The sequence below is a fragment of the Hyperoodon ampullatus genome (assembly GCF_949752795.1).
Source record: "Hyperoodon ampullatus genome assembly, chromosome: 5".
Taxonomy (NCBI): domain Eukaryota; kingdom Metazoa; phylum Chordata; class Mammalia; order Artiodactyla; family Ziphiidae; genus Hyperoodon; species Hyperoodon ampullatus.
In genome coordinates this window covers 16946923-16969351 of record NC_136918.1, presented here as the reverse complement: position 1 = coordinate 16969351, position 22429 = coordinate 16946923, and the positions used below count along the sequence as shown (strand labels likewise).

General features: G+C 42.7%; 1 protein-coding gene across 3 annotated transcripts in view; it reads left to right on the top strand.

Annotated features, from left to right (window-relative positions):
* Positions 1 to 985: 985 nt before the first annotated feature.
* CLRN1 (clarin 1) overlaps positions 986 to 22429 on the top strand; it is a gene marked incomplete at both ends in the record, with an annotated part of 38520 nt that continues 17076 nt past the window's right edge. For all 3 annotated transcript variants that reach the window (XM_079704718.1, XM_079704717.1, XM_079704716.1), the window contains one exon: positions 986 to 1238. In XM_079704718.1, the coding sequence (XP_079560844.1) occupies positions 986 to 1238 (253 nt within the window). The remainder of the gene's footprint in view (positions 1239 to 22429) is intronic.

Here is a 22429-nt window from a genome sequence, read left to right as displayed (position 1 = left end):
TTGTCTCTCTGACCAATTACCTCTGCTGGGACCTGTGCTTGTCAGTGATGAATTCTTAGTGCCTCCCACCGGACTACAATCCATTATTTCCATGACAATGCCTTTGTCTTCTTTCCAGATTCTGGTATTTCTCAGATCCAGAACCACATTCCCTTGCCATTGTCCCAAAGCAGCCAAATGTTTTAAAGGAAAACATTTAGAAATCTAGATATTTGCACCTGTCTCTCCATATTTGTGTGTGCCAGGAAAAAAACTGAATCAAACTCTCTATTGACACACTGGTTCTAAATCACTGATCTGGGAGAAAAGGAGTTTGGAGCCCCGGTGGTTGGTCTACGGCGCTTCAGATCCATACAGAATCGCCTTCAGTCCATTATTTTATCCTGCTACAATGAACATTTTCCAAAATCAATTAATTGCCCATATATATGTGTGTGTGTATATATATTCTTCCTACCTCTAACGACACTCCTCTTCTCTCCCCACCAAAAGCAAAAACAAAAATAAAAACACGTCAATAAATGAACTTCTCAAGTTGCTGAAAATTTACCATAGGAGCCAAGCCTGTTTCTGAAAGTTTCAACTCACCCAATCAGACAAAAGGCAGAGGAGAAGGGAGGCATTCATCAAGTTACAGGGAGGACTCCATCTGTTATCTTAGACCTCTGTTACCAAGGGACACAAGAGGAGATACTTGAAGGCAGTTTGAAAGAGTTTTATTTTACAGATTCTTAGTCCAAAGATTTCAAATTAGAAGCAGCAGCAGAAAAGGAGAAAAAAACCAAGTAAGCGTGATGAAGCCACCTGCATCCTGGCATTCTGACATTTAACCCGGTGAGAAACGCCGTCGATGGTGAAGTTGCCTTTTCAGCGGGGTTCTGTCTGTTCACCTTCCATAATAAATGCAGTCAAAGGGGCAGTCACTTCTCATCGGTCACAAAGGTCTGGTTTTTGAACCTCACCCTCACAAGAGCCATTTCTCATCATGCCAAGCCAACAGAAGAAAGTCATTTTTTGCATGGCTGGGATGTTAAGTTTTGTGTGTGCCCTCGGAGCTGTGACAGCCCTGGGGACACCTTTGTGGATCAAAGCCACCTTCCTCTGTAAAACTGGGGCTCTGCTCGTCAATGCCTCGGGGCAGGAGCTGGACAAGTTCATGGGCGAGATGCAGTACGGGCTTTTCCATGGAGAGGGCGTGAGGCAATGTGGGCTGGGAGCAAGGCCCTTTCGGTTCTCATGTAAGTAACTATTGCATTTGAATTATTTAATACTTTAGGCAAACTCTTCCAAGTGTTGCAAGAAATTATTTTTAAGAGCCTGGCCCTGTCTCTTGCAGGATTTTTAAAACAGGTATGAACTATTTGAAATACCTAGGTCTCTTCTGAGCAGTTTCTTCTTCCTAGTTTTTATTATTTTGTTTTTATTATTTCATTCTTGCTATTTTTCTTCTGACAACTTATAGTTCATGAGTTGCCAGGAAATTAAACTTTTTGAAAAGAAAAGCAATTAAAATTCTTAAATATTAATATTTATGTAAGAAATTATGGGCTCCTTTTTTAAAAGGGAGGAACTTGTGCAACAGGAAAGCTGTAAGAGATGATCTTGGTTTTGGTCTTTAAAAAAGAACCAGTGTCATGGGCTCCTTAACCAACTCTAGCTGCTTTTCCCCCTTGCACAGAACTTTGTTTCCTGTCTACATCCTTATTTTCCCTCCTAGGAGCTTTGCTGTTGAAAAATATTCTTTTTTTTTTTCCTTACCCAATTTGGAACATTTGACTATAGAAATTTAAAATGATATGCTGTGCTAACTAGGAAAGAATTAGAAGCCTATTTAGGATAGAAAATTTGCCACTGATTAACCTTCGAATCACGTACAGAATATGAGACAGATTTTCCTGTCGCGATATTTGTAAAATGGAAGTGTTACCTGTAGTATTTACAACCTGTTTATCTTAAGAAGAGAATTTAAAAAAAATTACCATGTGAATAGGCAATTCATTAAATGAAAATTAATAAAAAGTCATTTGTTATATCTCTCCTAGTGCACATTCAGAAATTATTATTATTTCAAAAGGGCTGGTTTGGAACAATCTTATGAAGACACAGCCAGGAAATTACTGCATAAATCACTCTTCGGGAAAGGAGGTTACCAACTGAGGCATTTAAAATGAATTCTTATTTTGCCTGGGTATTTTTTTTCTAGCATAGGTAGAAGGCTAAATTAATTGAATTTATTATTAACATATGCAGTGTCTAATTAAATTTCAGTGCTGGCCTATTTATATTTCTGCAACATGCCTGACAATTTCTTAGCAGTCATTGGACACCAACCTTCAACTCACATAGGCTGTTAAGTGATAAGTGATATGAATTTGCATAGGGCTCCAGAAAATCCCCAAGAATTAGTCTTCAGCTTTTCAAGAAATTATCATCTACTAGATTTGATGAAGTGGATACCCACCCTTTTCACTGCATGGCTTTAGTTCATTAAGGTAATGGGGCTCTTAGAGTTGCTTAGCTTCCCTTAGGGGGGAAAAAAAAACAAAGCAGAATGTCACGTGATTTGCAACTGTATTAAAAAACAAAAAAGGAAAAAAGATGAGTGGAATGATTTAACCATGAGTCATTGGCAGCTAAAGTGTGAGTAAAGCTTCTCACAAATGAACTTAGACAAAAGCAGGGAGCCTACGGGGATTTTTCTGGAGCCTCTGCATTTTGTACAGTGAAATGAAGATAAACTTTACTCATAGCACAGGACATGTTCCAAAACAATATGTTTCCTAAACACTTACTTCACAGTAAGCGCTATGCGTATCTTGTCTCATTTAATCCTCACAGGGCCACAGTCCTCTCTGGTTCAGTGAAGGATTTTTTATGGCTGTGTCCTACGCCGGCCCTGTCTATAATGAAGTTGTTCTAATCAGGTGCCCCTTTGCTTTCTGTGAAGACTCACAGAGCTGGTGGGGTTTAAACAGTACCCTAGCCTATCTCACAGGATTGCATTAGTCCCCATGATACTCTGAACATTTTCCCCAGCCTAGTGAAGAAAATCTTGCATTGGACAGTGCAAATTTAGTTGGAGATTTACTCTGAATAAATTGGGCATTGACAGTGTCCTTATTCTAAATGAATTTTTGCTTGGTTCTGCTGTACAAGTTTACCTGTGTTATTTTTATGTGCAATGTATGTGTCACTCTTAAAACCCAGATGTATGGTATAACGTGAGGATGAAGAATGGACCAGAAAAATAGTTAGGCAATGTTGTCATATTTGTTCCTATTAAATGTTCCCTACTGACCATTCTATCTCTTTTAATTATAACAAAAATCTTCCATGCCAGCATGCACAATTAAGCTGGGAAAACTTCTGCCTCGTTTACTCTGGCTGATTCTCATCCATTTATGGGTCAGTGATTCATCTTCTTGAGGTCACTCGCCTTCATACCTAGCACACAATTTCATTCATTATAACGAAGGACTGTTTTTCTTTCTAGGCAACACAACTGGTCGGCTTAGTTTTTCCTGATATGTCACCTGTAAAATTTTAATGATGATGTTTAAACTCTAAATGTAGTCATCAAGACCAAAAGTACTGGTTTTTGAGCTCAGGGTGTGTGGGTGTGTTTCTGTTTTGGTTTGAAACGGTGCAGAGCATCATCAAAATATGATACCCAAGAATCATATGGTCTCAATCATTCCTAGAGATGCTGATCTCTTCATTGCCAAGACAGTTCAATGAGCTGGGTAAAACATATGGAATATTTTTTTTGACATGTGAAAAATAAAATGTAACCAATCACGTATCACAGCTTGCAACTTGAGTCAGACTTTTTAAAGCATCTTGGATCTTGTGATGGAAAATTTGGAAAAAGCTTAGCAGAAATTTAGCTGACTTCACATTTTAGAGAAGCAGAGTTTCTTGACCAAATGCGGCAGATGACCCAGACTGCAGAGGGAACGTTGAAACTACTTCGGTGAGCAAGCAGCTGGCTTCTCAAACATATTTTGGGGTAGAAGAGTTGGGATTCAGGGTCTCTGTGACCAACACTGAGAGTTGGCCCTCTGTCTCCAGGGTCCCCTGCAAGTGTGACTCCTGTCTTCTGCTGTTCCCACCTGTTCCAGGTGATCTACTTGCATCTTTCCCATCACCCTACCTACACATGGCGGAGCTGCAAGGGGCTTTGACATACCTCCTTCTAGTAACAATGCCTATCTCTCCCCCTTCCTTAGCGCACCGCCTGTGTGGAAGCGGGCACGGTGCGGGTAGGAGAGACACCTATTGAGTTTGAGGAAGACTACCTGGTGGGAGGGAGGGGGGCAAGGAAGCCACCTGTACTGTGTCACCCAGCATGCAGGGCCCCTCTGGCCTTTTAGCTCGGGGTGGGCGGGTGGGGGGCTACTGTTTAGTCTCACTCACCCATTAAAACAGTCCAGCTGGGCTTCCCTGGTGGCGCAGTGGTTGAGAGTCCGCCTGCCGATGCAGGGGACACGGGTTCGTGCCCCGGTCCGGGAAGATCCCACATGCCGCGGAGCGGCTGGGCCCGTGAGCCATGGCCGCTGAGCCTGCGCGTCCGGAGCCTGTGCTCCGCGACGGGAGAGGCCACGACAGTGAGAGGCCCGCGTACCGCAAAAAAAACAAAACAAAACAAAAAACAGTCCAGCTAATTGTGATGTTGTTTTCCTCCCATTGGGGGGAAAAAGTGATTAGTGGGATAGCAGATCGTAATGTTTAGGAAGCACTAGCATGAAGGGAAAGCCAAATTCTCACAGTCAAATAACTGTTTCCTCCTTTATCCTTCCCAGAGCTTAATGTCACTCTGTTATTTCAAATCACCTTGTACTAAAAGCGTTTAAGGATGTGTATTTCACTGCACGGAGAACCGGAGCCCCAAGAAGGCAAGGGGCTGTGTATCCCTCAAACCATCCCGTTTCTCCCTCAAACCAGGGCCTAGCATGATGCCTGTCCCAAAGGGGTACTTAGTAAATGTTTAAGCAATTGGTGATGCAATTTGCCACTCACTAGAGGTTAGACTTCCAGCAAATTATGTCACTTCGTTGGTCTTCAGTTCTTGCATCTATAAAATGGGAGGTGAAACTAGGCTCTTTCTAATGTCTCTTGCAGTTCAAACACTCTATGATCTATATAACAAGGGGCTGGCTGTTCTAGACAAGGCCGTTCCAGCTTTACATTTGCATGACTCTTCTAGCTTCAGTTGCTTGAAACCCCCACTGACAGATTTTAGCCACCATCATTAGAAGTGGTGAGTTTTGTGTGCCTTGGCTCTTTCATTTTCAAAGCTCCTGAGTTTTAAAGTGAAGGATTCTGAAATATCTACCATTTATTAGGACCCAGATGAATTTCATTATCAAAGTGAATGCTTCTTTTTTTCCCCCCTGTCCTAACCTTTTACTTTCTGTGTAGAAGATTGCAGGTTAAAAAAGGAGAACATGAAAAATGGGGAATTCTGGAATTCTAGGGAAATGGGTTAGTGGGTTCCAAAGAGCAGGAACAGCCATTAAACACTCAAGTAATTAAGAGAGAATTATTGAGAAAGCAAAAAAAAAGGAGAAAATCAAAAGGCAGGGAGAGGCTGCCTTACTTCCTTCCGTTTTTTTTTTTCTTTCATTTTTCCTAGAAACTCCTGTTCCATTCTCACTGAAAAGCTCCTCTTGCCTGAATCTGATTTCATAAACTGGTAAATGGCAAGAAATGAGGAGTGACTAGTGTATCTAACACTCCACGGGTATTCTTCACCCAAAGGCAGAACTTAAGCAGAAATCATCCTCAAATTAGCGAGAAATATGGAAAAGGTGTTTTTGAGAAAAGGAACTTCTGGCTCTACTTGGCTAGTACAGGACAAGAACGTTAATTTCTCTTTCCTCCCTAACAACTACCTTTAATACCCTTACCAGAAAAAAAAATCCACAAAATCAGCCTTCTTTGACAGTTGTAATTTTGCACATATGTGTACACACACACACACATGCACACACCTTCCTTCCCTTTAAATTACCCTCCACTCTAACAGCCAGTGAAGCCATTGACCTGGGCTTTCCTGAGAGATGAAGTAGAGGCTGACGTGACGGGGCTGCTTCTGAGGCTCTATGTGGCAGGTCCTCAGTGGAACTTCCAGAACTTAACCCTGGAGTGTGAACTTTACCTGTTGGAGGATGACTCCTAAACTGCCCTCACAATTTGCTGCTCTGCCTTCTCTTTTAGTCTCTGAGGGTAACTCATCTTCCCCAAGGACTTTCAGACAATCCAAAAGAAAAAAATACTAATTTCAGCTGCCCATTTATTGGGTGTCTCACGGGTGCCAGGCATTTTGCAGATATGAACTCCAACCCTTACATAGGAGGTGTTATGGTGCTACTTCTCTTGAACAAATATAGAAACTGGAAACTCAGAGAGGTCACAAAACCTTCCCAAAGACCCAGACCTAGTAGGTAGCAGACCTAGGATTGAAATTATTGATCTGCTCATTCCTCTGCCACATTCTGTCTCCTTACAATATGCAAAAAAGGATGCAAAGGGTTGAGGAAAATGTAAGAGTAGGACTCAGTTTCACCACCTATTGAAAATATTATGTAGGGTTGGTGAGGATGCGGAGAAAAAGGAACCTTTGTGCACTGTTGGTGGGAATGTAAATTGGTATACCCACTACCCACTATACTATGGAGGTTCCTCAAAAAATTAAAAATAGGACTACCACACAATCCAGCAATTCCACACCGAGATATTTATCCAAGAAAGCAAAAACACTAATTCCAAAAGATATACACATCCCTATGTTCATAGCAGCATCATTTATAACAGCCAAGATAGAGAAACAAAGTATCCATCAACAGATGAATGGATAAAAAAAGATACGTTTTATGTATACAATGGAATATTACTCAGCCATAAAAAGAATGCAATCTTGCCACTTGTGACAATGTGGATCAAACTGGAGGGTGTTATACTTAGTAAAATGTCCCACAGAGAAAGACAAATACCATGTGTTTTCAATTATATATGCGGTGAATTGCAAAATACAAATACAACAAAACAGAAACAGACCTACAGATAACAGAGAACAAACTAGTGGTTAGCGGACGGGAGCTGGGTGGGGCAGGCAAAGTAGGGGAAGTGGATGAAAGGGTATAAATTCCCAGTTATAAAATAAATAGTTATAAGGATGTAATACACAACACAGGAAATATAGTCAATATTGTATAACTTTGCAGTATAATCTATAAAAAGATCAAATTACTATGCTGTACACCTGAAATTAATATAATATTGGAAGTCAATTATACTTCAATTTTTTTAAAAAAACCTCAAAGATGAGAAACAATTATATTGGTGCTTCACAAGAGGTAGTTCTCATGTGACCAGGTGATGGTACTTGGCCTTAAAATTTGAATTCATTCATTTCCTCTTTATTTCACATTTCAGTGGCCCTGATATCTCAGTCCCAATCTTTGACCTTTGGAAAGTAAAACTGTCAAGCCAAGCCTGTTTAAGAATCTAGGTTGAGCAGGTCACATGGGTTATGTAATTATATTACCTTGATGTTGACAGTTTACGTTGCAGGCAGAGATATCTGACCGCACATGTGGTTAGCTGATTTAAAATCTCTGCCAACGAAAACCCACATGGTATGATCTTCAAAGTTAGCTACTTGGACTACAATAAATACTTCACCACAGCAATAGTGAAAATGGCAGCCTCCTTCCTGAGGTGACATGAACAGTTTCAAAACAGAGGCAGGGATGGGGAAAAAAAAAGAAAGGTACATTTGATTCACTACAAAAACTGATATTTTTTTGATGAGGAATCAATGGGATAGATGGGATAGAATGAGTATAAATCCAGATCTCTTTTTTCAAGAGATGAAAAATAAAAACTCATTTTAATCTCTGAACTATATCAGGGTTTTCATAAAGCTAACAGCATATTTCTTTTCAAAACAAAACTCATCTAAATTAAACAGTGACAAATGTGCCTTTCGTCTAGTCATGCAGCTGAACACCCAGACTGGTTGTGGTGTGATGCTGTTTTATTACAGGTATGACGGCACTGACGAATAGCTAACTGTACCTGGCAGACGAATTCAAGCAGGATTTGTATTTCGCTCCCTCTCAGCATGTTATAACTGTGGCAAAGCCATTCTTGGGAGTTATTACCCCAATATAATCATACCCCATGGATTCAGAGCAGTTAAATGGATTCTGTTATCAGAGACACAGATGCACCAAAGCATCTGCTGTCCCTCAGCCACTGTGGGTCATTAAGACTCACTGATGGGGCTGCTTGCAATAGGCTGGAGTCAGGTAGATACAGTTCAGCTGAGAGAAATTCAGGCGCGGTACCAAGAAGACTGTATTTTAAATGGTTCTATCGTATCATCATGTCTCCTCCTTTTAAGTGCTGGGGTCACGGATTCCATTCTCCCTGACCACGGAGCCATCAGAAGCCTGGCTCCACACCTGGGTGTGTGACTAGGGGTGATATTAAAGGAGATGAACGCATTGAGTTTATGTCAGGGAATGTCTTTTGCTGGATTTTCATAATGACTGGCTGCAGATGGGCTGAGGGGAAAGTCAGATCAAGAACATCTCTGTAAGAAGAAAAGAAATCTTCCCCCTTATTCCCTTTCAAGAAAATGAATAGCTGAGCACCAAGGGGCCAAATACAACTTCTTTTTGAAACCTACCTTTTATGCGAAGGACAAGTGGAGAAGAAAAACAGGACCTCTGAAGCTACCATCACGGCTTTAATCTAGGAGGAAGTGGCGGCACCATCGCTATCATCATTACCAGAGGGGCTGCCTTCATTCCGAGAGCTTCACAGATGGTGTTACCTGCAGTTTACATCTAGCCAGATGAAGACGAATAGGGTCGACGCGACCTAAACCATTAGATCAGTGGTCTGTAACCCTGGCTGTGATTTAGAATCACCCGGGGAGTCTTGAAAACTACTAATGCCAAGGCTCCATCCCAGACCCATTGAATCAGGATCTCTGGAGGTGGGGCCTGAGCACTGGATGGTTTAGAAGCTCCCCAAGTGATTCTAATGTGTAGCCACGGTTGAGAACTATTGCGGTGGATGACGGCCAGAACAGGTAGAATCAGGTGAGGCCAAGAGTCAGAAGCCCTCAGTGTTAGGGCTGGGCAGGTCACCAGAAGGAGGGCAGTGAGGAGAAGCAGTATTTAGTATTGTTTCCACCCAGCTGGGGGGTTTTCTGCTCAAATTTGAGTTGGGATGCTTGCCTTCCATTCCTTTAGCCGCATATTTCTGTGAAGGGTCTCACACTTCATCCACACCCACCTGGCCTCGGAGGGAATGAGAGATCTGATGGATGGGTTTGCAGTAAGAAACTGAGTGTACTTGGCTCCCAGCCCCAGCGGCTTCAAAGCCTTCCCCTCTTTCCAAGTCTGCCCACCAGTTACCGGAGTCTGCTCTTCCCCTGGCCAGGGTGCGGAGCCAGCTCTGCCCTGGATAGGGAGGCCCTCGGCTGTCCAGCCCTGCCTGTGGCTGGCAGGGAGTTGGAGGGAGGCTCCTAACTCAGCGGAACTGGGTGGACGATCGAAACCACGTTCTTCAACACTTTATCAGAAATAAAGCGAATGTCGTGGCCTCCACCTGCGTGTCTCCTGTGGAAGGCCCCTGCTCCGTCTAAGAGTCAGGAGTCCTCTTCAGAGGTGTGTCATCAGCCCAAGCATCATGTTAGACAACCATTACAGAGAACGTGCAAGCAATTGCACAAGGGAAACAGAAGCGAGAATGGGAACAGTAGATCAGACACTGAGGGGAGTGTGTGACAGGTAGCAAATAAGTGATTAACTCTCAATCCAAAGTTCTTGGATTACGTACAGCAATAGTCACCCACCAGGTCAGGAAAAAAAAAAACAAAACTCTGAGCTACAAGATAGTTTGCCCGACTTGCATGTAATCTAAGGGCTCCTCTGGGAGGATCTTAGGTCCTAATGTACAGCTATGACCCCACCTGTGGGCCAAATAACTCCTTTCCCTCCCAGTGGTCAAGGCTGAGACTTGAAAATGCCAGCACTCTCGCCGCACTGAGTTCTTACATCCACCGCTCTTGGTGGAATGACAACTCTTCTGCCATTCTTGTCATGTTAAAAAATATTTAAGCGATTACGTAAAATTTACAAAGAGCTCCCACATAAGTGATCTCACTGTGTCTCTCAAAAGTTCTGCGACTTATTTCTATTACCACCCACATTTACAGGTAAGGGAGCTGAGGTAGCAGAGGCCCCCATGAGCAGTAAATGGAAAAAACTGATTAATCTCAGACTTTCCTAATTCCAAAAGCTGTGCTTTTCCAAACCTGCCATATTGTCCTTTGGTTAATGCCTGGCTATTTTTCTCTCTTCCCCCCAGCTCCCCGCCCTTCTTGCTTTGGTCATGCATGATATTCTAACCATCTCATAGTCTTGGTTAGTGCCTAAACATAGGTTTAGACCGGGTTTACTGATTCCTGTTTTAAGAATTGCAGGCTGAAAGATACGACTGCTAGACTGGAATCAGTAAGAGAGAAAAAGAGAACCAAGTTTCAGGATAAAATATAACAGAAGAACCCAGGAGATAGAAATCAAATAAATTTTAAGGCAAGTGAAATGAAAGCCATACATTTATAGCAATCAAATAAAACATGGATTAATGGCAAGTAATAAAAGAACATACTTAGCAGTTAGTAAAAACAGCTTTTTTATCTTGTTACTTTCCAATACCTACTGAAAACAGTGTAACCTCACATGTAAGACACAAATTCTTTGTAAGTTAGAGAGTATATGTGCCCTCATCCCGCTCACACACACCCAAAAAAGATCATTGGTGCTTATGTGCCCAAGTGTTCTTCTAGACTCTGAGGACACAAAGGGAATAAGCGAAACAACTAAGAATCTAGCAGAAGTGTTTTTAAATAACTGACCACTTATAAGAGCTGTACAGGTTCCTCAGTCAAGAAGGGCTAGGTTGTGTTTTAATAACAAACACGTCCAAATGTTATAGGTTTAAATCAACAAAGAATGGGAGTTCCCTGGTGGCCTAGTGGTTAGGATTCCAGGCTTTTTCACTGCCATGGCCCGGGTTCAATCCCTGGTCGGGGAACTGAGATCCCTCAAGTTGCACAGCGTGGCCAAAAAAAAAAAAAAACCCCAGCAAAGATTGATTTCTTGCTCACAGTATGTATTCGTCAGAGATTAGCTATAGGTCTGTTTCAGGATGCAGCCACCATCTGGAATGTCACCAGTGGTTGCAACAAAGAGCTGTGGAGGCTCTCACAGTGGCAACTAAATTCTCCGACCCGGAACTGACACATGCCACTTCCACTTATATTTTCTTGGCCAAGGTTGTTACATGGGGCCTCCAAAGGGGCCAAAACGTGCAATCCTGTCATGAGAACAGAATGCGTAAGAACCAGAACTATGGATGGTGGAATAGCACCCTTTACCATCACCATGAATGTTGTTGTTCAGAAAACTCAAAAGAAGGAGAATTACTCTCTGTCAGGGCAAGGCACAGAGAAATCCGAGGAAAGGAAGGATTAGAGTTAGATTTCACTAAACGGCATTGAAGAAGCCAATCTGAGCAAAGGAACAGCATGAGCTGTATGAAGAGCCTACTGTGGCCAGAGCGCAGAGGATGCATGAGAGACAGGTGGAGGAGGAAGGTAAGGCTGGAGAGGAAGCTGGGACCAGAATGTGAGGGGCTTTGCTGAACGGAAGCAGTTAGCTTTATCCTGTGGGCATTGGGAGACCCTTTAAGGATGTTTAGCAGGTATGTGTCAGAACAGAAGATGGATTAGAAGACCAAAAGAGAGGTGGGGAGGATAGTCAGAAGGCTCCTCCAAGATCTGGAGGTTCAAACCAAAGCACTGTCAGAGGGCTGGAAAGGGGAGCAGATATTTCCAAGATAATCAGAAGCAAAAATCAACAGGACTTGGTGACAGAGGATGAACCCCAGATTTCCTCTGGAGGGACAGTTGTGATCATCCACCAAGCTAAATACAGAAGGGGAAAATTTAGAGAGATGAAGCTACTTTGGGTCATGTTTAATGAGGTTCACTTATGGGCCAGCAACAAGAGCCTGCATCAGTTACGCAGATCTGGAGGTCATGAGCGAGGCTGGGGCGGAGGCACAGTGCCGGGAATTGGCACATTGGAGGTGGTGGTTGGAGCTACAGCTGAAGAGGAGGCTTCCCAGAGAGGGGAATCGAATGAGAAGGCAAAAGAAGATGTGTTCTAGAAAACACCAATATTTCCAGGTAGAGGAGGAGGGACTTGCTAAGGAGACTGAGAGGGGATGATCAGTGAGCTGGGAGGGAACTGGCTGAGGGGGAACCGTGGGAGGAACCCTTCAACCAGGAAGCAATGGTCAACAGTCCTGACCACCACAGGGGCATCACGTGGGAGACAATGAAGATAGCCCTGTGACTCTTACAGACGATCATGGGGTACCTTTGCTAAAGCAGGCTTGATGGAGTGGTCCTCCTTTAAGAAGGGAGGTTCTTGCAGGAGCTGAGGAAGGAATGAAATGTAAGGACCCAAAGAAAGACTGAGGTCAGGGAGTAGTTAGAAGAGTCCTAAGGCCAGGCTAGGGTGTGTGTGTGTGTGTGTGTGCGCGAGCGCATGCGTGTGTGTGCGTGTGTGTGTGCGTGCGCACGTGCGCAATGGGAGAATCTTGAGAATCTTGAGTATGCTTCTATGCTGAGGGGATAGACCAGTAGGGAGGAAAAAGCTGAAGACAGATAGGACACGTAGATAATTAGTGGATTTAGGAAGGACCCTGTGAAGCAAAAAAGGGTGTGAGAGCACAGGGAGGACGCCAAGCCTTGGACAGGAGAAAAAAGGTTTTCATTAAGAATGGAGGGAATGTTGGCCTGGACCAAAAACAAGGGTGGCCCTGGGGTACTGAAAAGTTGAGGGAATTCCTCTGATAGCCTCTGTTTTCTCTGTGAAATGGAACAGTTCGGTTCGCTAGATATTTTCGAGCCTTTTGTAGGCTAGGCAGAGAAGACTAAGGGAAATGGAGTTGGGATGTGACAGGTGCTTAAAAGCGGGGGGAGGTTTGGAATATCTGACAAGGGACAGAAGAGGGAAAGACTGGAAAAGCCTTTGCAGAAATGGGGGTGCCACAGACCAGAGGCAAGACACATAGCCCAAGGAATAGAGCCCCACCCCCCTCCGGCCAAATGACAGCAGGAGGGTAAACTTCCTAAAGAGAGCATCCCTGTGACTGCGTTTTCACTCCCAGTCATTAACTTGTGACTTACTCAGCTCTGTTTCATAATAGTAGACCGTAGTCATGAGGGTACCACAGCCTTCCTCAGTGCTGAGCGAGCTATGTGATATGGGTTCCCTTTCTCTCCTCTCCCTCCTGTGACTTGGCTGCCTTCTATTCTATTGGTAGAGTCAGTCCAATGACTAGTTTCTTCTAGCTCTGTTTCTGACTCCATATCTTGTCAGAAATCTCCACTTTCCAGACTTCACAGAGGGGAAATTGAGCTTTGAACCAGGAGTTTAACATGTATGTTACAGACTATAACTCACTATCTTTAGGTTCCCTAGACCTTTCCATATCTAGATAGCATTCTCTTAGAAAGCATGCTGGCCCAAGTAATTCCTTTCCTGGGAATTCATCCAGAAAGGTTATTCCTGCTCATCACCCACCCTCATAATAAGAGAGAAAAAGGTATGTGCTTGAAAATGTTCATGGAAGCATTAGCTATAATACTGAAATAATGGAAGGCTACCTAATGGACAATACTGCATTGGTTTGATGGAAAATCCATGTAGTTATCTAAATGGTAGTTATGAAGACAATCTGTATGACATGGGAAATGCTTATATTCTGAGTAAAAAGAACAGAATGTGACCTTAAAACTTCATTATGATGATAGTAATGTACGAAATAAATATTAAGATGGACAAAGATTTGACAGGAACAAAAATAAAGGAAAAGCTTGCTTTTTATGTTGGTGAGATTGTGGGTGAAATTTGTATCTTAATTTCCATTTCACTGTTATAATGTTGTTCAATTATAAGATCCCCCCATAAACAGTTGGACCTTTGCTCAAACTAACAGAAATATGGAGAGAGCAAGTCCATCTTCCCCCATCCTCTTGCCCTGCTAACAAAAAAGAGCTGTGTCATGTTCAAGTCTGAGACGGATTCTTTCACAAATCCCAAACCTTAAACCTTGTTATTAAACAGCCATCAGTTTCCATCTAACATGTTGACAATCTCCCAAGTATGTTGGATTAAAATTTTTCTTTTAATAAAGAGATTTGAAATTCCATTCCAGTTGCCAGCCAGGTCTTTCAACTTCTTAAAAGGAAAAAAAAAAAAAAAACCCACACTGGCTCCTATCATCCCTTTGGCAACTATTCTATTTTATTTCCGCATTGTCCTAGATTCTCTCCAAAAACTCAATTCAGCTTCTATTACCACCAACCCCAGAAACAGCTTATATCAAGGTCACCGGTGACTGCCTGACTCAAAGGACAAATTCTGGTTCTCAACCAGAAACTCCCATCACACTTAAAACTGCCAACACCCTTCTTCTTCTGCTTTAGCCTGGAGGTCGCTATCTGTACGGTCCTCTCCTCTCCTTCCTTCTCTCCTCACCGATGTGGCACTAACTCCTTTCCATCAGAATCACTGGTTTCCACCAAGAACCCCCAAACCTGCTAACCAGACTCCATTCCTGCATCCTACTCCAAGCAAAACGTATCCATCCAACACATCTGGGTCCAGAAGCTACATTATGCATTCTCCACAGCAGCAGAACCCCCTAAGGAGGTGAAAATTGATTCTTGGGGGCAAGAAAATTTCCCTTGCTCCTTAGAAAGTATGTATTATATGTGTATAAAGTACATATACAAATACAATACAGAAACCAATACACAATATATCTGTGGTATTAAAATTTCATAAGTGGAGAGTGATTAGGAGGAATGTCTAAAAAGACCCCTTGGATGAGAAGCAACAGTGAAAACAAAAGGTTGAGAAATACTGTTTTGCCAGCATTCTTAGGTGCTAGGAATACAGCAGTGGATAAAACAGACCAATGCACCTGTCCTCATGTTATGGGGGAAACAAAGAAACAAATAAGTAAAAATATACCACTTATCAAATGGTGATAATTGCTATGGAGAAAAATAAAAACAACACAAGATGTTGGGAGTTCGGGGGTCGGGGGGTGACTGGGCAGGGGGTTGCAACTTTAAATAAAAAAGGCCTCCCTGAGAAAGTGGCATCTAAGTAAATACATGGAGGTAAAGGAGCAAGCCATGAGTTATCTAGGGAAATATACAGGCTGAGGGAACAGTATGTGCAAAGGCCCCGAGGTAGCAGTGTTCCTGGCTCGTTTGAAGTACAGTAAGGAGACTAGTGGCTGGAGCACACCAAGCAAGGAAACAGGTAGCAGATGAAGTCAGAGGTCTGACAAGAAGTCCAATCATGTACTGCCTAGTAGGCCATTGTATTGACTTGGCTTATACTCTGGGTGAGATTAGAATTTTCTAGAAGGGTTTGAGCAGGGGACTGAAATAACCCAATTCACTTTTTTTTTTTTCTTTGTGGTACGCGGGCCTCTCACTGTTGTGGCCTCTCCCGTTGCAGAGCACAGGCTCCAGACGCACAGGCCCAGCGGCCATGGCTCACGGGCCTAGCCGCTCCGCGGCATGTGGGATCTTCCCGGACCGGGGCACGAACCCGTGTCCCCTGCATCGGCAGGCGGACTCTCAACCACTGCGCCACCAGGGAAGCCCCCAATTCACTTTTAAAAGATTCCACTGGCTACTGGGTTGAGAGCAGATTGCAGGATGGAGGGGTGGAAACAGGGAGACCAGTTACGAAGCCCTTGCAGTCCTCCAAGTGAGAGATGGTGGTGGCTTAGACCAGGTGGAACAGTGAAGACAGGGAGATGTGGTCAGGCTCTGAAGGTGGTGCCAGGAGGTTTTCCTGATGGATTAAACATGAAATGTGAGAGTTAGAGAAGCATCAAGGATGAGGCCAAGGAAGAATCGGACTGCCAGCAACCGAAGGCTTGCTAAAGGAAGAAGGCTAAGGGAAGCAAGGGAGAGAAAAGGATATTATGAGTTCGGTTTGGGACACATTGAGATGCCTATTCAATATCCCAGTCCAGATGTTCAGTAGGTAATTGGAGGACATGCAAGGGTGGAATTCAGGGAGAAGTCTGGGCTGGAAACATCTGCTTGAGAGTACTTCCAGTTAAAGCCCTGATACTGCATAGACCACCAGGGGAGTACGGGAAGAGGGTGAAGAGGTCAAGGAATGAGTTGTCCCCTGGATGGCTCAGGAGATGAGGTGAACCAACAAAGTAGTTCAAGATGGTAGCCAGGGAGGTAGCAAACCCAGGAGAGTGCAGTTTCTGCAAGCCAGGGGGAAGAAAGCGTTTCCAGGAGGAGGGAATGAGCCGCTGTGTCAAACGTAGACCAGGTAAGATGAGGAGCAAGATGGACCGTTGGGTTTGGCAGCTGGAAGCTCTTTGGTGCCCTGGGAAATGTAGCATTAGTGCGATGGGTTCTAGAGAGAAAGTGGAGAGAGGAATGAGATGCTGAGAGTGTAGGCAACTCCCTGAGAGCTTTTGCTGTAAGGGAAACTGAGAAAGAGGGTAATAGCTGGAGAAGGACTTAAGTGAGATTTTTTGTTTTAAGATGAGAAAATGATAGCATGTTTGGAAAATTGATGCTGTGGCAGAGAGAGGAGAGAATTCCTCAGCAGTGTCTTTGAGGAAGTGGGAAGGGGTGGATTGTGGTGGAATTGGCCTTAGGGGCGCACCACAGCAGACCTCTACGGAACACCTACCAGGCGCTAGGTTCTCCATATGCTGATGTCATTGAATCCTCACAGATGTGAGAGAAAGGTGGGATTAGTCTTATTTTTCAGATAAGGAAATCAAGGTTTAGGGAGTTCAGAGAGTTAGAAAAGAAGCTGAAACATGAACTTCTTTTGTCAAATTTCAAATGCCTGGTCATTTCCCAGGCTGCCCATGGAACACTCTCATTTTACAGAGAGAAAGAGGGACCAATTAACCTGCTCAGGGTCCCATAATGGACCAGAACCTGGGCGCCTGACTCTTGGCCCAGTGATCCTTTTCTTCTCTCTAACTAAGGTCTTCCTTCCTCCATGCCAAATGGTCACCTTTGCTGAGGCTATCACTCCCGTCTGGAGGACCCTGCTCATTCTAGACCTTGTTCCTCCTGCTTTTTTTTTGTTTTCAGTAAGGCTTATAGAGGTATAACTACATACAATACACCTCATCCTTTTTAGGTGTACAGGTCTATGAATTTTGACTGATGCATAGAGGCATGTAAATACCACCACAATCAAGATATAGAACACTTCCATTACCCCCCAGATATCCCTGGTGCCCCTTTGTGGTCAATATCCTCCCCTCCCCTCCAACCCTGGGCAACCACTGATCTGTTTTCTGTCCTTATCATTTTGCTTTTTCCAGAATATCACATATATGGAATCATACAATGCGCAGCCTTTTGAATTCACTTACTTTCAGTTAGCATAACGCATTTCAGTACACCCATCCTATTGTATGCACCCACAGTCTGTTCCTTTGTATTACTAAGTAGTATTTTGTTTTATGGACAGGTCACAGCTTGTTTGTCCATTCACCAGCTGATGAATATTTAAGATGTGTTTCAGTTTTTAGCAAATATGAATAAAGCCACTATAAACATTTACATACAGATTTGTGAGTGGACATATGTTTTTAATGCTGTTAGGCAAATATCTAGGAGTGGGATTGCTGGGTCATATGTTAAGTCTATGGTCAGCTTTTTAAGTACTGAAACAATTGGATATTCATATGCAAAAAAAAATTTTAACCTTGGCCATATACAAAAAATAACTCAAAATGGATCATAGACTTAAATGTAAACCTAAAGCCAAAAAATGTCTAGAAGAAAAACATACAGGAAATTATTTGTGACCTTGCATTAGGGAAAGACTGCTTAGATTTGACCTCTAAATGTGATACATAAAAGAAAAAAACTCATAAATTGGAATTCAGAAAAATAAGGGCTGCTCTTCAAAAGATACTGATAAGAGAATGAAAAGACAAGTCACAAACTCAGAGAAAATATTTGTGAATTACTTATCTGATAAAGGGCTTGTATCCAGCATGCATAAACAATTCTCAAAACTCAATAATACTAGTAATAAACAATTCAATAAAAAATGCACAGAAGGGCTTCCCTGGTGGCGCAGTGGTTGAGAGTCCGCCTGCCGATGCAGGGGACACGGGTTCGTGCCCCGGTCCGGGAAGATCCCACATACTGCGGAGTGGCTGGGCCCGTGAGCCATGGCCGCTGAGCCTACGCATCCAGAGCCTGTGCTCCGCAACGGGAGAGGCCGCAACAGAGAGAGGCCTGCGTACCGCAAAAAAAAAAAAAAAAAAAAAAAAAAAAAAAAAAAAAAAAAAAAAAAAAAAAAAAAATTGCACAGAAGATATGAACAGACACTTCAACAAAAAAGATATATGGAAGGCAAGTAAACTCACAGAAGGATGCTCAACATCATTAGTCATTTGGCAAATGCAAATTAAAGCTACAAGATAAACTACACTTCTATTAAATGACTACAATTTTTAAAAACCTGCCAAGTGCCAGTAAGAATGCAGAACGACTGGGACCCTCATGCATTGCAGGTGGGAAGGTGAAATGGTACAGCCACTGTGGAAAACACTTGGCAGTTTCTTATAAAGTCACACATATAGGAGCTGGGGGTGGAGGACGGGTTGACTACAAAGGGGGAACAGGAAGTTTTGGGAAATGTGTAATAGTTCCATAACCTGATTGTGGTGGTGGTCACAGGATCGTAAGCATTTGTCAAAACTCACAGAACTGTACGCTAAAAAGAGAATTTTTTACTGTGTTAATTTTACTTTGGTCTTAACAATAGGGGGAGAAAGTAAAAGCCAAGGCAGCAATGCCACTGTGTGACTTTACATAAATTACTCAACTTCTCTGTGCTTTTTTTTTTTAACCTGTACACGAAGGATAAAATAGTACTTTCCTTATATTGTTGTAAGAATTAAGTGTGTTGATTTATGCAATATTCCTAAAGCACATGGTACACAGCGAATGCCATATAATTAGTGGCTGTTATTTTTATTCGTATTATTATTACTCACATATTTCTCTTTGAGGAAGTCTGGTAATGAAATAATGAAGAGAAAAGAAGGGTAATTAGGGGTTTGGGGTGGTTGAAGGATAAGGAGACCTAGACACATGGACTCATAGACAGAATGGAGGAAATCAGTGATAAGGGAATGAAAGAGAGAGAGAGTAATGCTGAACCCACAGACCAAGCCTGTGCTGCTAACGTGGCATCGGCTGCCCGTCTTCATAAATAACTCCCTTCCCCTTGTCAACAGCTAATCAAGTAATTTCTCAAGGCCAGAAGCAACGCTGGATTAATGACAGCCCCTCCACAGATCAAAATGTTCAAATCCTTTTTCTGTGTTGTAATCCTACCCCTCAAAGAATGGAAAGGACCGAACAAATCTACCTCCTAGAGACACAATATCCAATATCATTAAAGTGACACCTCCCAATATTTATTTGAATGGTCTGCTGTCATCTTCCGCAAAGGAAAACTCCTATTAGTGTTGGCTGGAAAACGGAGGGTTGTTCTCAGAGTTCTGATTGGTCATTACAGACTCAGGGAATTTTCATCAAACAAAGAAACCTGATAAAATGTAAGCATAACATGCAGGGATTAGTGTACTCCTGGGTGACTTTCTCACAAGAGTAGGAATTTTAAGAGACTTCATAAGAATTAATATGCTCCACATGAAATTTATTTTAGCTTCTGGCTTTTCTTTCCAGGAGGCAAATCAGTGCAATTTCTTCTGCCTTTGTTTCAATTTGGTAACAAACCTCAATTTTCAGACGGGCTCCACCTAGCTGCCCCATCAGACACAAAGAGGTGGCTACATTTTCTACAAGTGGGGAGATGGAAGGAAGCAAGGTTTTTGATAACTGCTAATCAAAACCAAGTCAACAGCTAACCAAGTGTAAGAATAACGGGTTGGATTGATGGAGCTATCTCAGCAGTTGGAATCTCTGGAGGGCTGGTGATCATAGACCAGCTGTTTCACTCTGCACCCCCAGAGCACAGGGCAGCGTGGACCAGTACAATCACTGACAGTCGAGGCTCAGCCCCTGTGCACTTCCACACCCCGCACCCTGCACCCTCTTCCAAACAAAGCAGAGGCGTTTTCTTATTTTATCTTTATCTATCCATCCAGCCAGCCAGCCATCTGTCCATCCATCCAATTTCTAATTGATAAGGACTTTTCAAGACACAATACCTTTAACATAACCAACAAAATCAATAATAGTTATGTAATATCATCTAAAACTCAGTCCCTGTTCAATTTTCCTTGGTTATCTCAAAATGTCTTTCATAAAGTTTTGTTCAGATCCCAAATAATCCCTATACGTTGCATTTGGTTAGTACATCTCCTAAGTGTCTTTTAATCTAGAACAGTTGTGGGAATTTTTTGTCTTCATTTATCCTTTTAATTGCTTTTTTAAAGTATTCATGTATTTATTGAATAGATGATGCTTGCAGAGTGGTAAAAAAATTTTTTCCAAACTGTACTAAAAGGTACATAATGAAATATCCCTCAGTCTCCTCCCCCAGAAGCAGTGTTACCAGTTTCATGTGTAATCCTCTAGAAATAGTCTCTACCTAGACAAGCATGCCTGTCCCCAGGCTGTAGCCTGGTAGATAAGAGTGAGGACATGAGTTCAAGTCTGTACTCTGCCACTTACTAAGTAAAAATCTTGGGCACATCGTCTCTGAGCCCCAGTTTTTTCCTCTGGTAAATAGAACTAATAATAGTACCTACCTCATGGTATTGCTGAGAGAATTAAATCAGATAAGTTAAGTACCTAAATAATTACTTGTTATTATATACATTCTCCTTTGGCTTTTTCCCAAATGATAGAATGAGGCACTTTTCTCTGTTTGGTGTGTTTTTTTCATCTAACATCGCATTTTTGATGATAATTCCGTACCTGTTCTTAAAGATTTGCTTCATTGTTTGAAATCATTGACTTAATTCTATTGTATGGATGCCATACTGATAGACATGTAAGTTATTTCCAACCTTTTGTTTTTACCAAAAAAATGCTGCCATGTATATCCTTGTAATATTTTATTGGATTCATATGCAAAATATCCATAGGATAAACTCCTGGAAGTAAAATTGCTGAGCTAAAAGATATGTGCATTTTCATTCTTTATAGGCAGTGCCCAACTGCCCCAGAGGAAACTGTACCAATTTACACTCCCAAGAAAAGTGCACAAGGGTCTCCATTTCCCTACACCTTAGCTCACACAGGATATCACTAAACGTTTTCATCTTTGTAAATATGATTTGTGGAAAATGGTATCTCATAGATTTAGTGTGCATTTCTCTTATGGGAAGGTAAAAGAAATATAGCGCAAGTAAACCTCAGTAGTCAAATGACCTGCCCATGACTTCTGAGCAAGGACCCTGAGTGAGCGCCAGCAGAGCACAAACAAATGACCTTGTCTGTACTCGCGAAGAGGATGTTCCCTACCTGATAGCACTAAGCATGTTTTATGCATGTCTGGATGTAGTTAGTTATATCTAGCAGTGGTGAAGGGTTTGTTCTGAACCCTTCAACCGGGTTGCAACTCCTTCACCTGGGTGCTTTCTGACACGTGGTCAGGAGCACAGCGCTGTGGCCTTAGGACATGTATTTGCACAGCTGACCACTTCCTCCTTGAAACATTTTCTTCCCTTGGCCTCCTGCTGTCCAATCCATGGATTTGCTCCTAACTCACAAGCTCTCTTTCTCTCCTGGGCCCTTCTCTCCTCCAGCTACAGCTTCTCCACAGGTGATAGCCACTCCCCTGGCTTTAAATACGAGCTCCAGAACCAGGGTGAGGCCACAGAGGCACCTAGGTCATAAAAGTTAAGGAGACATTTACTCTTGGGCTTGTGCAAGGGCAGGCTTGGCCCCAGAGCGTGACTGTCTCCTTAAGTTTCCCTATTTGCCCTAGGTACCTTGCTTTCCTCACCCTAGTTTCACCTCCTTAAATACCTCCACCCTCTCCCTGGACCTGCAGACAAATCCTATTTGTCCTCTCTACTTGGATATCCCAAACACAGCTCAAACTTAAAATATCTAAAGCAGAACTCTTGCATCACTTCCCCCTCCCCTGGCCAAACCTGTTCCTTCTACTTATCTGTCTCAATAGCATCACCATTTATTCAGTTACTCTAGGAGTTACCCTTGATTTCTTTCTTTCAACAAGTTCTATCTTCCATCTCCACATCTGACAAGCTCTCACCACCTCTACCGCTACACCTTAGGCCAGGCCTCCATCTCTTATCA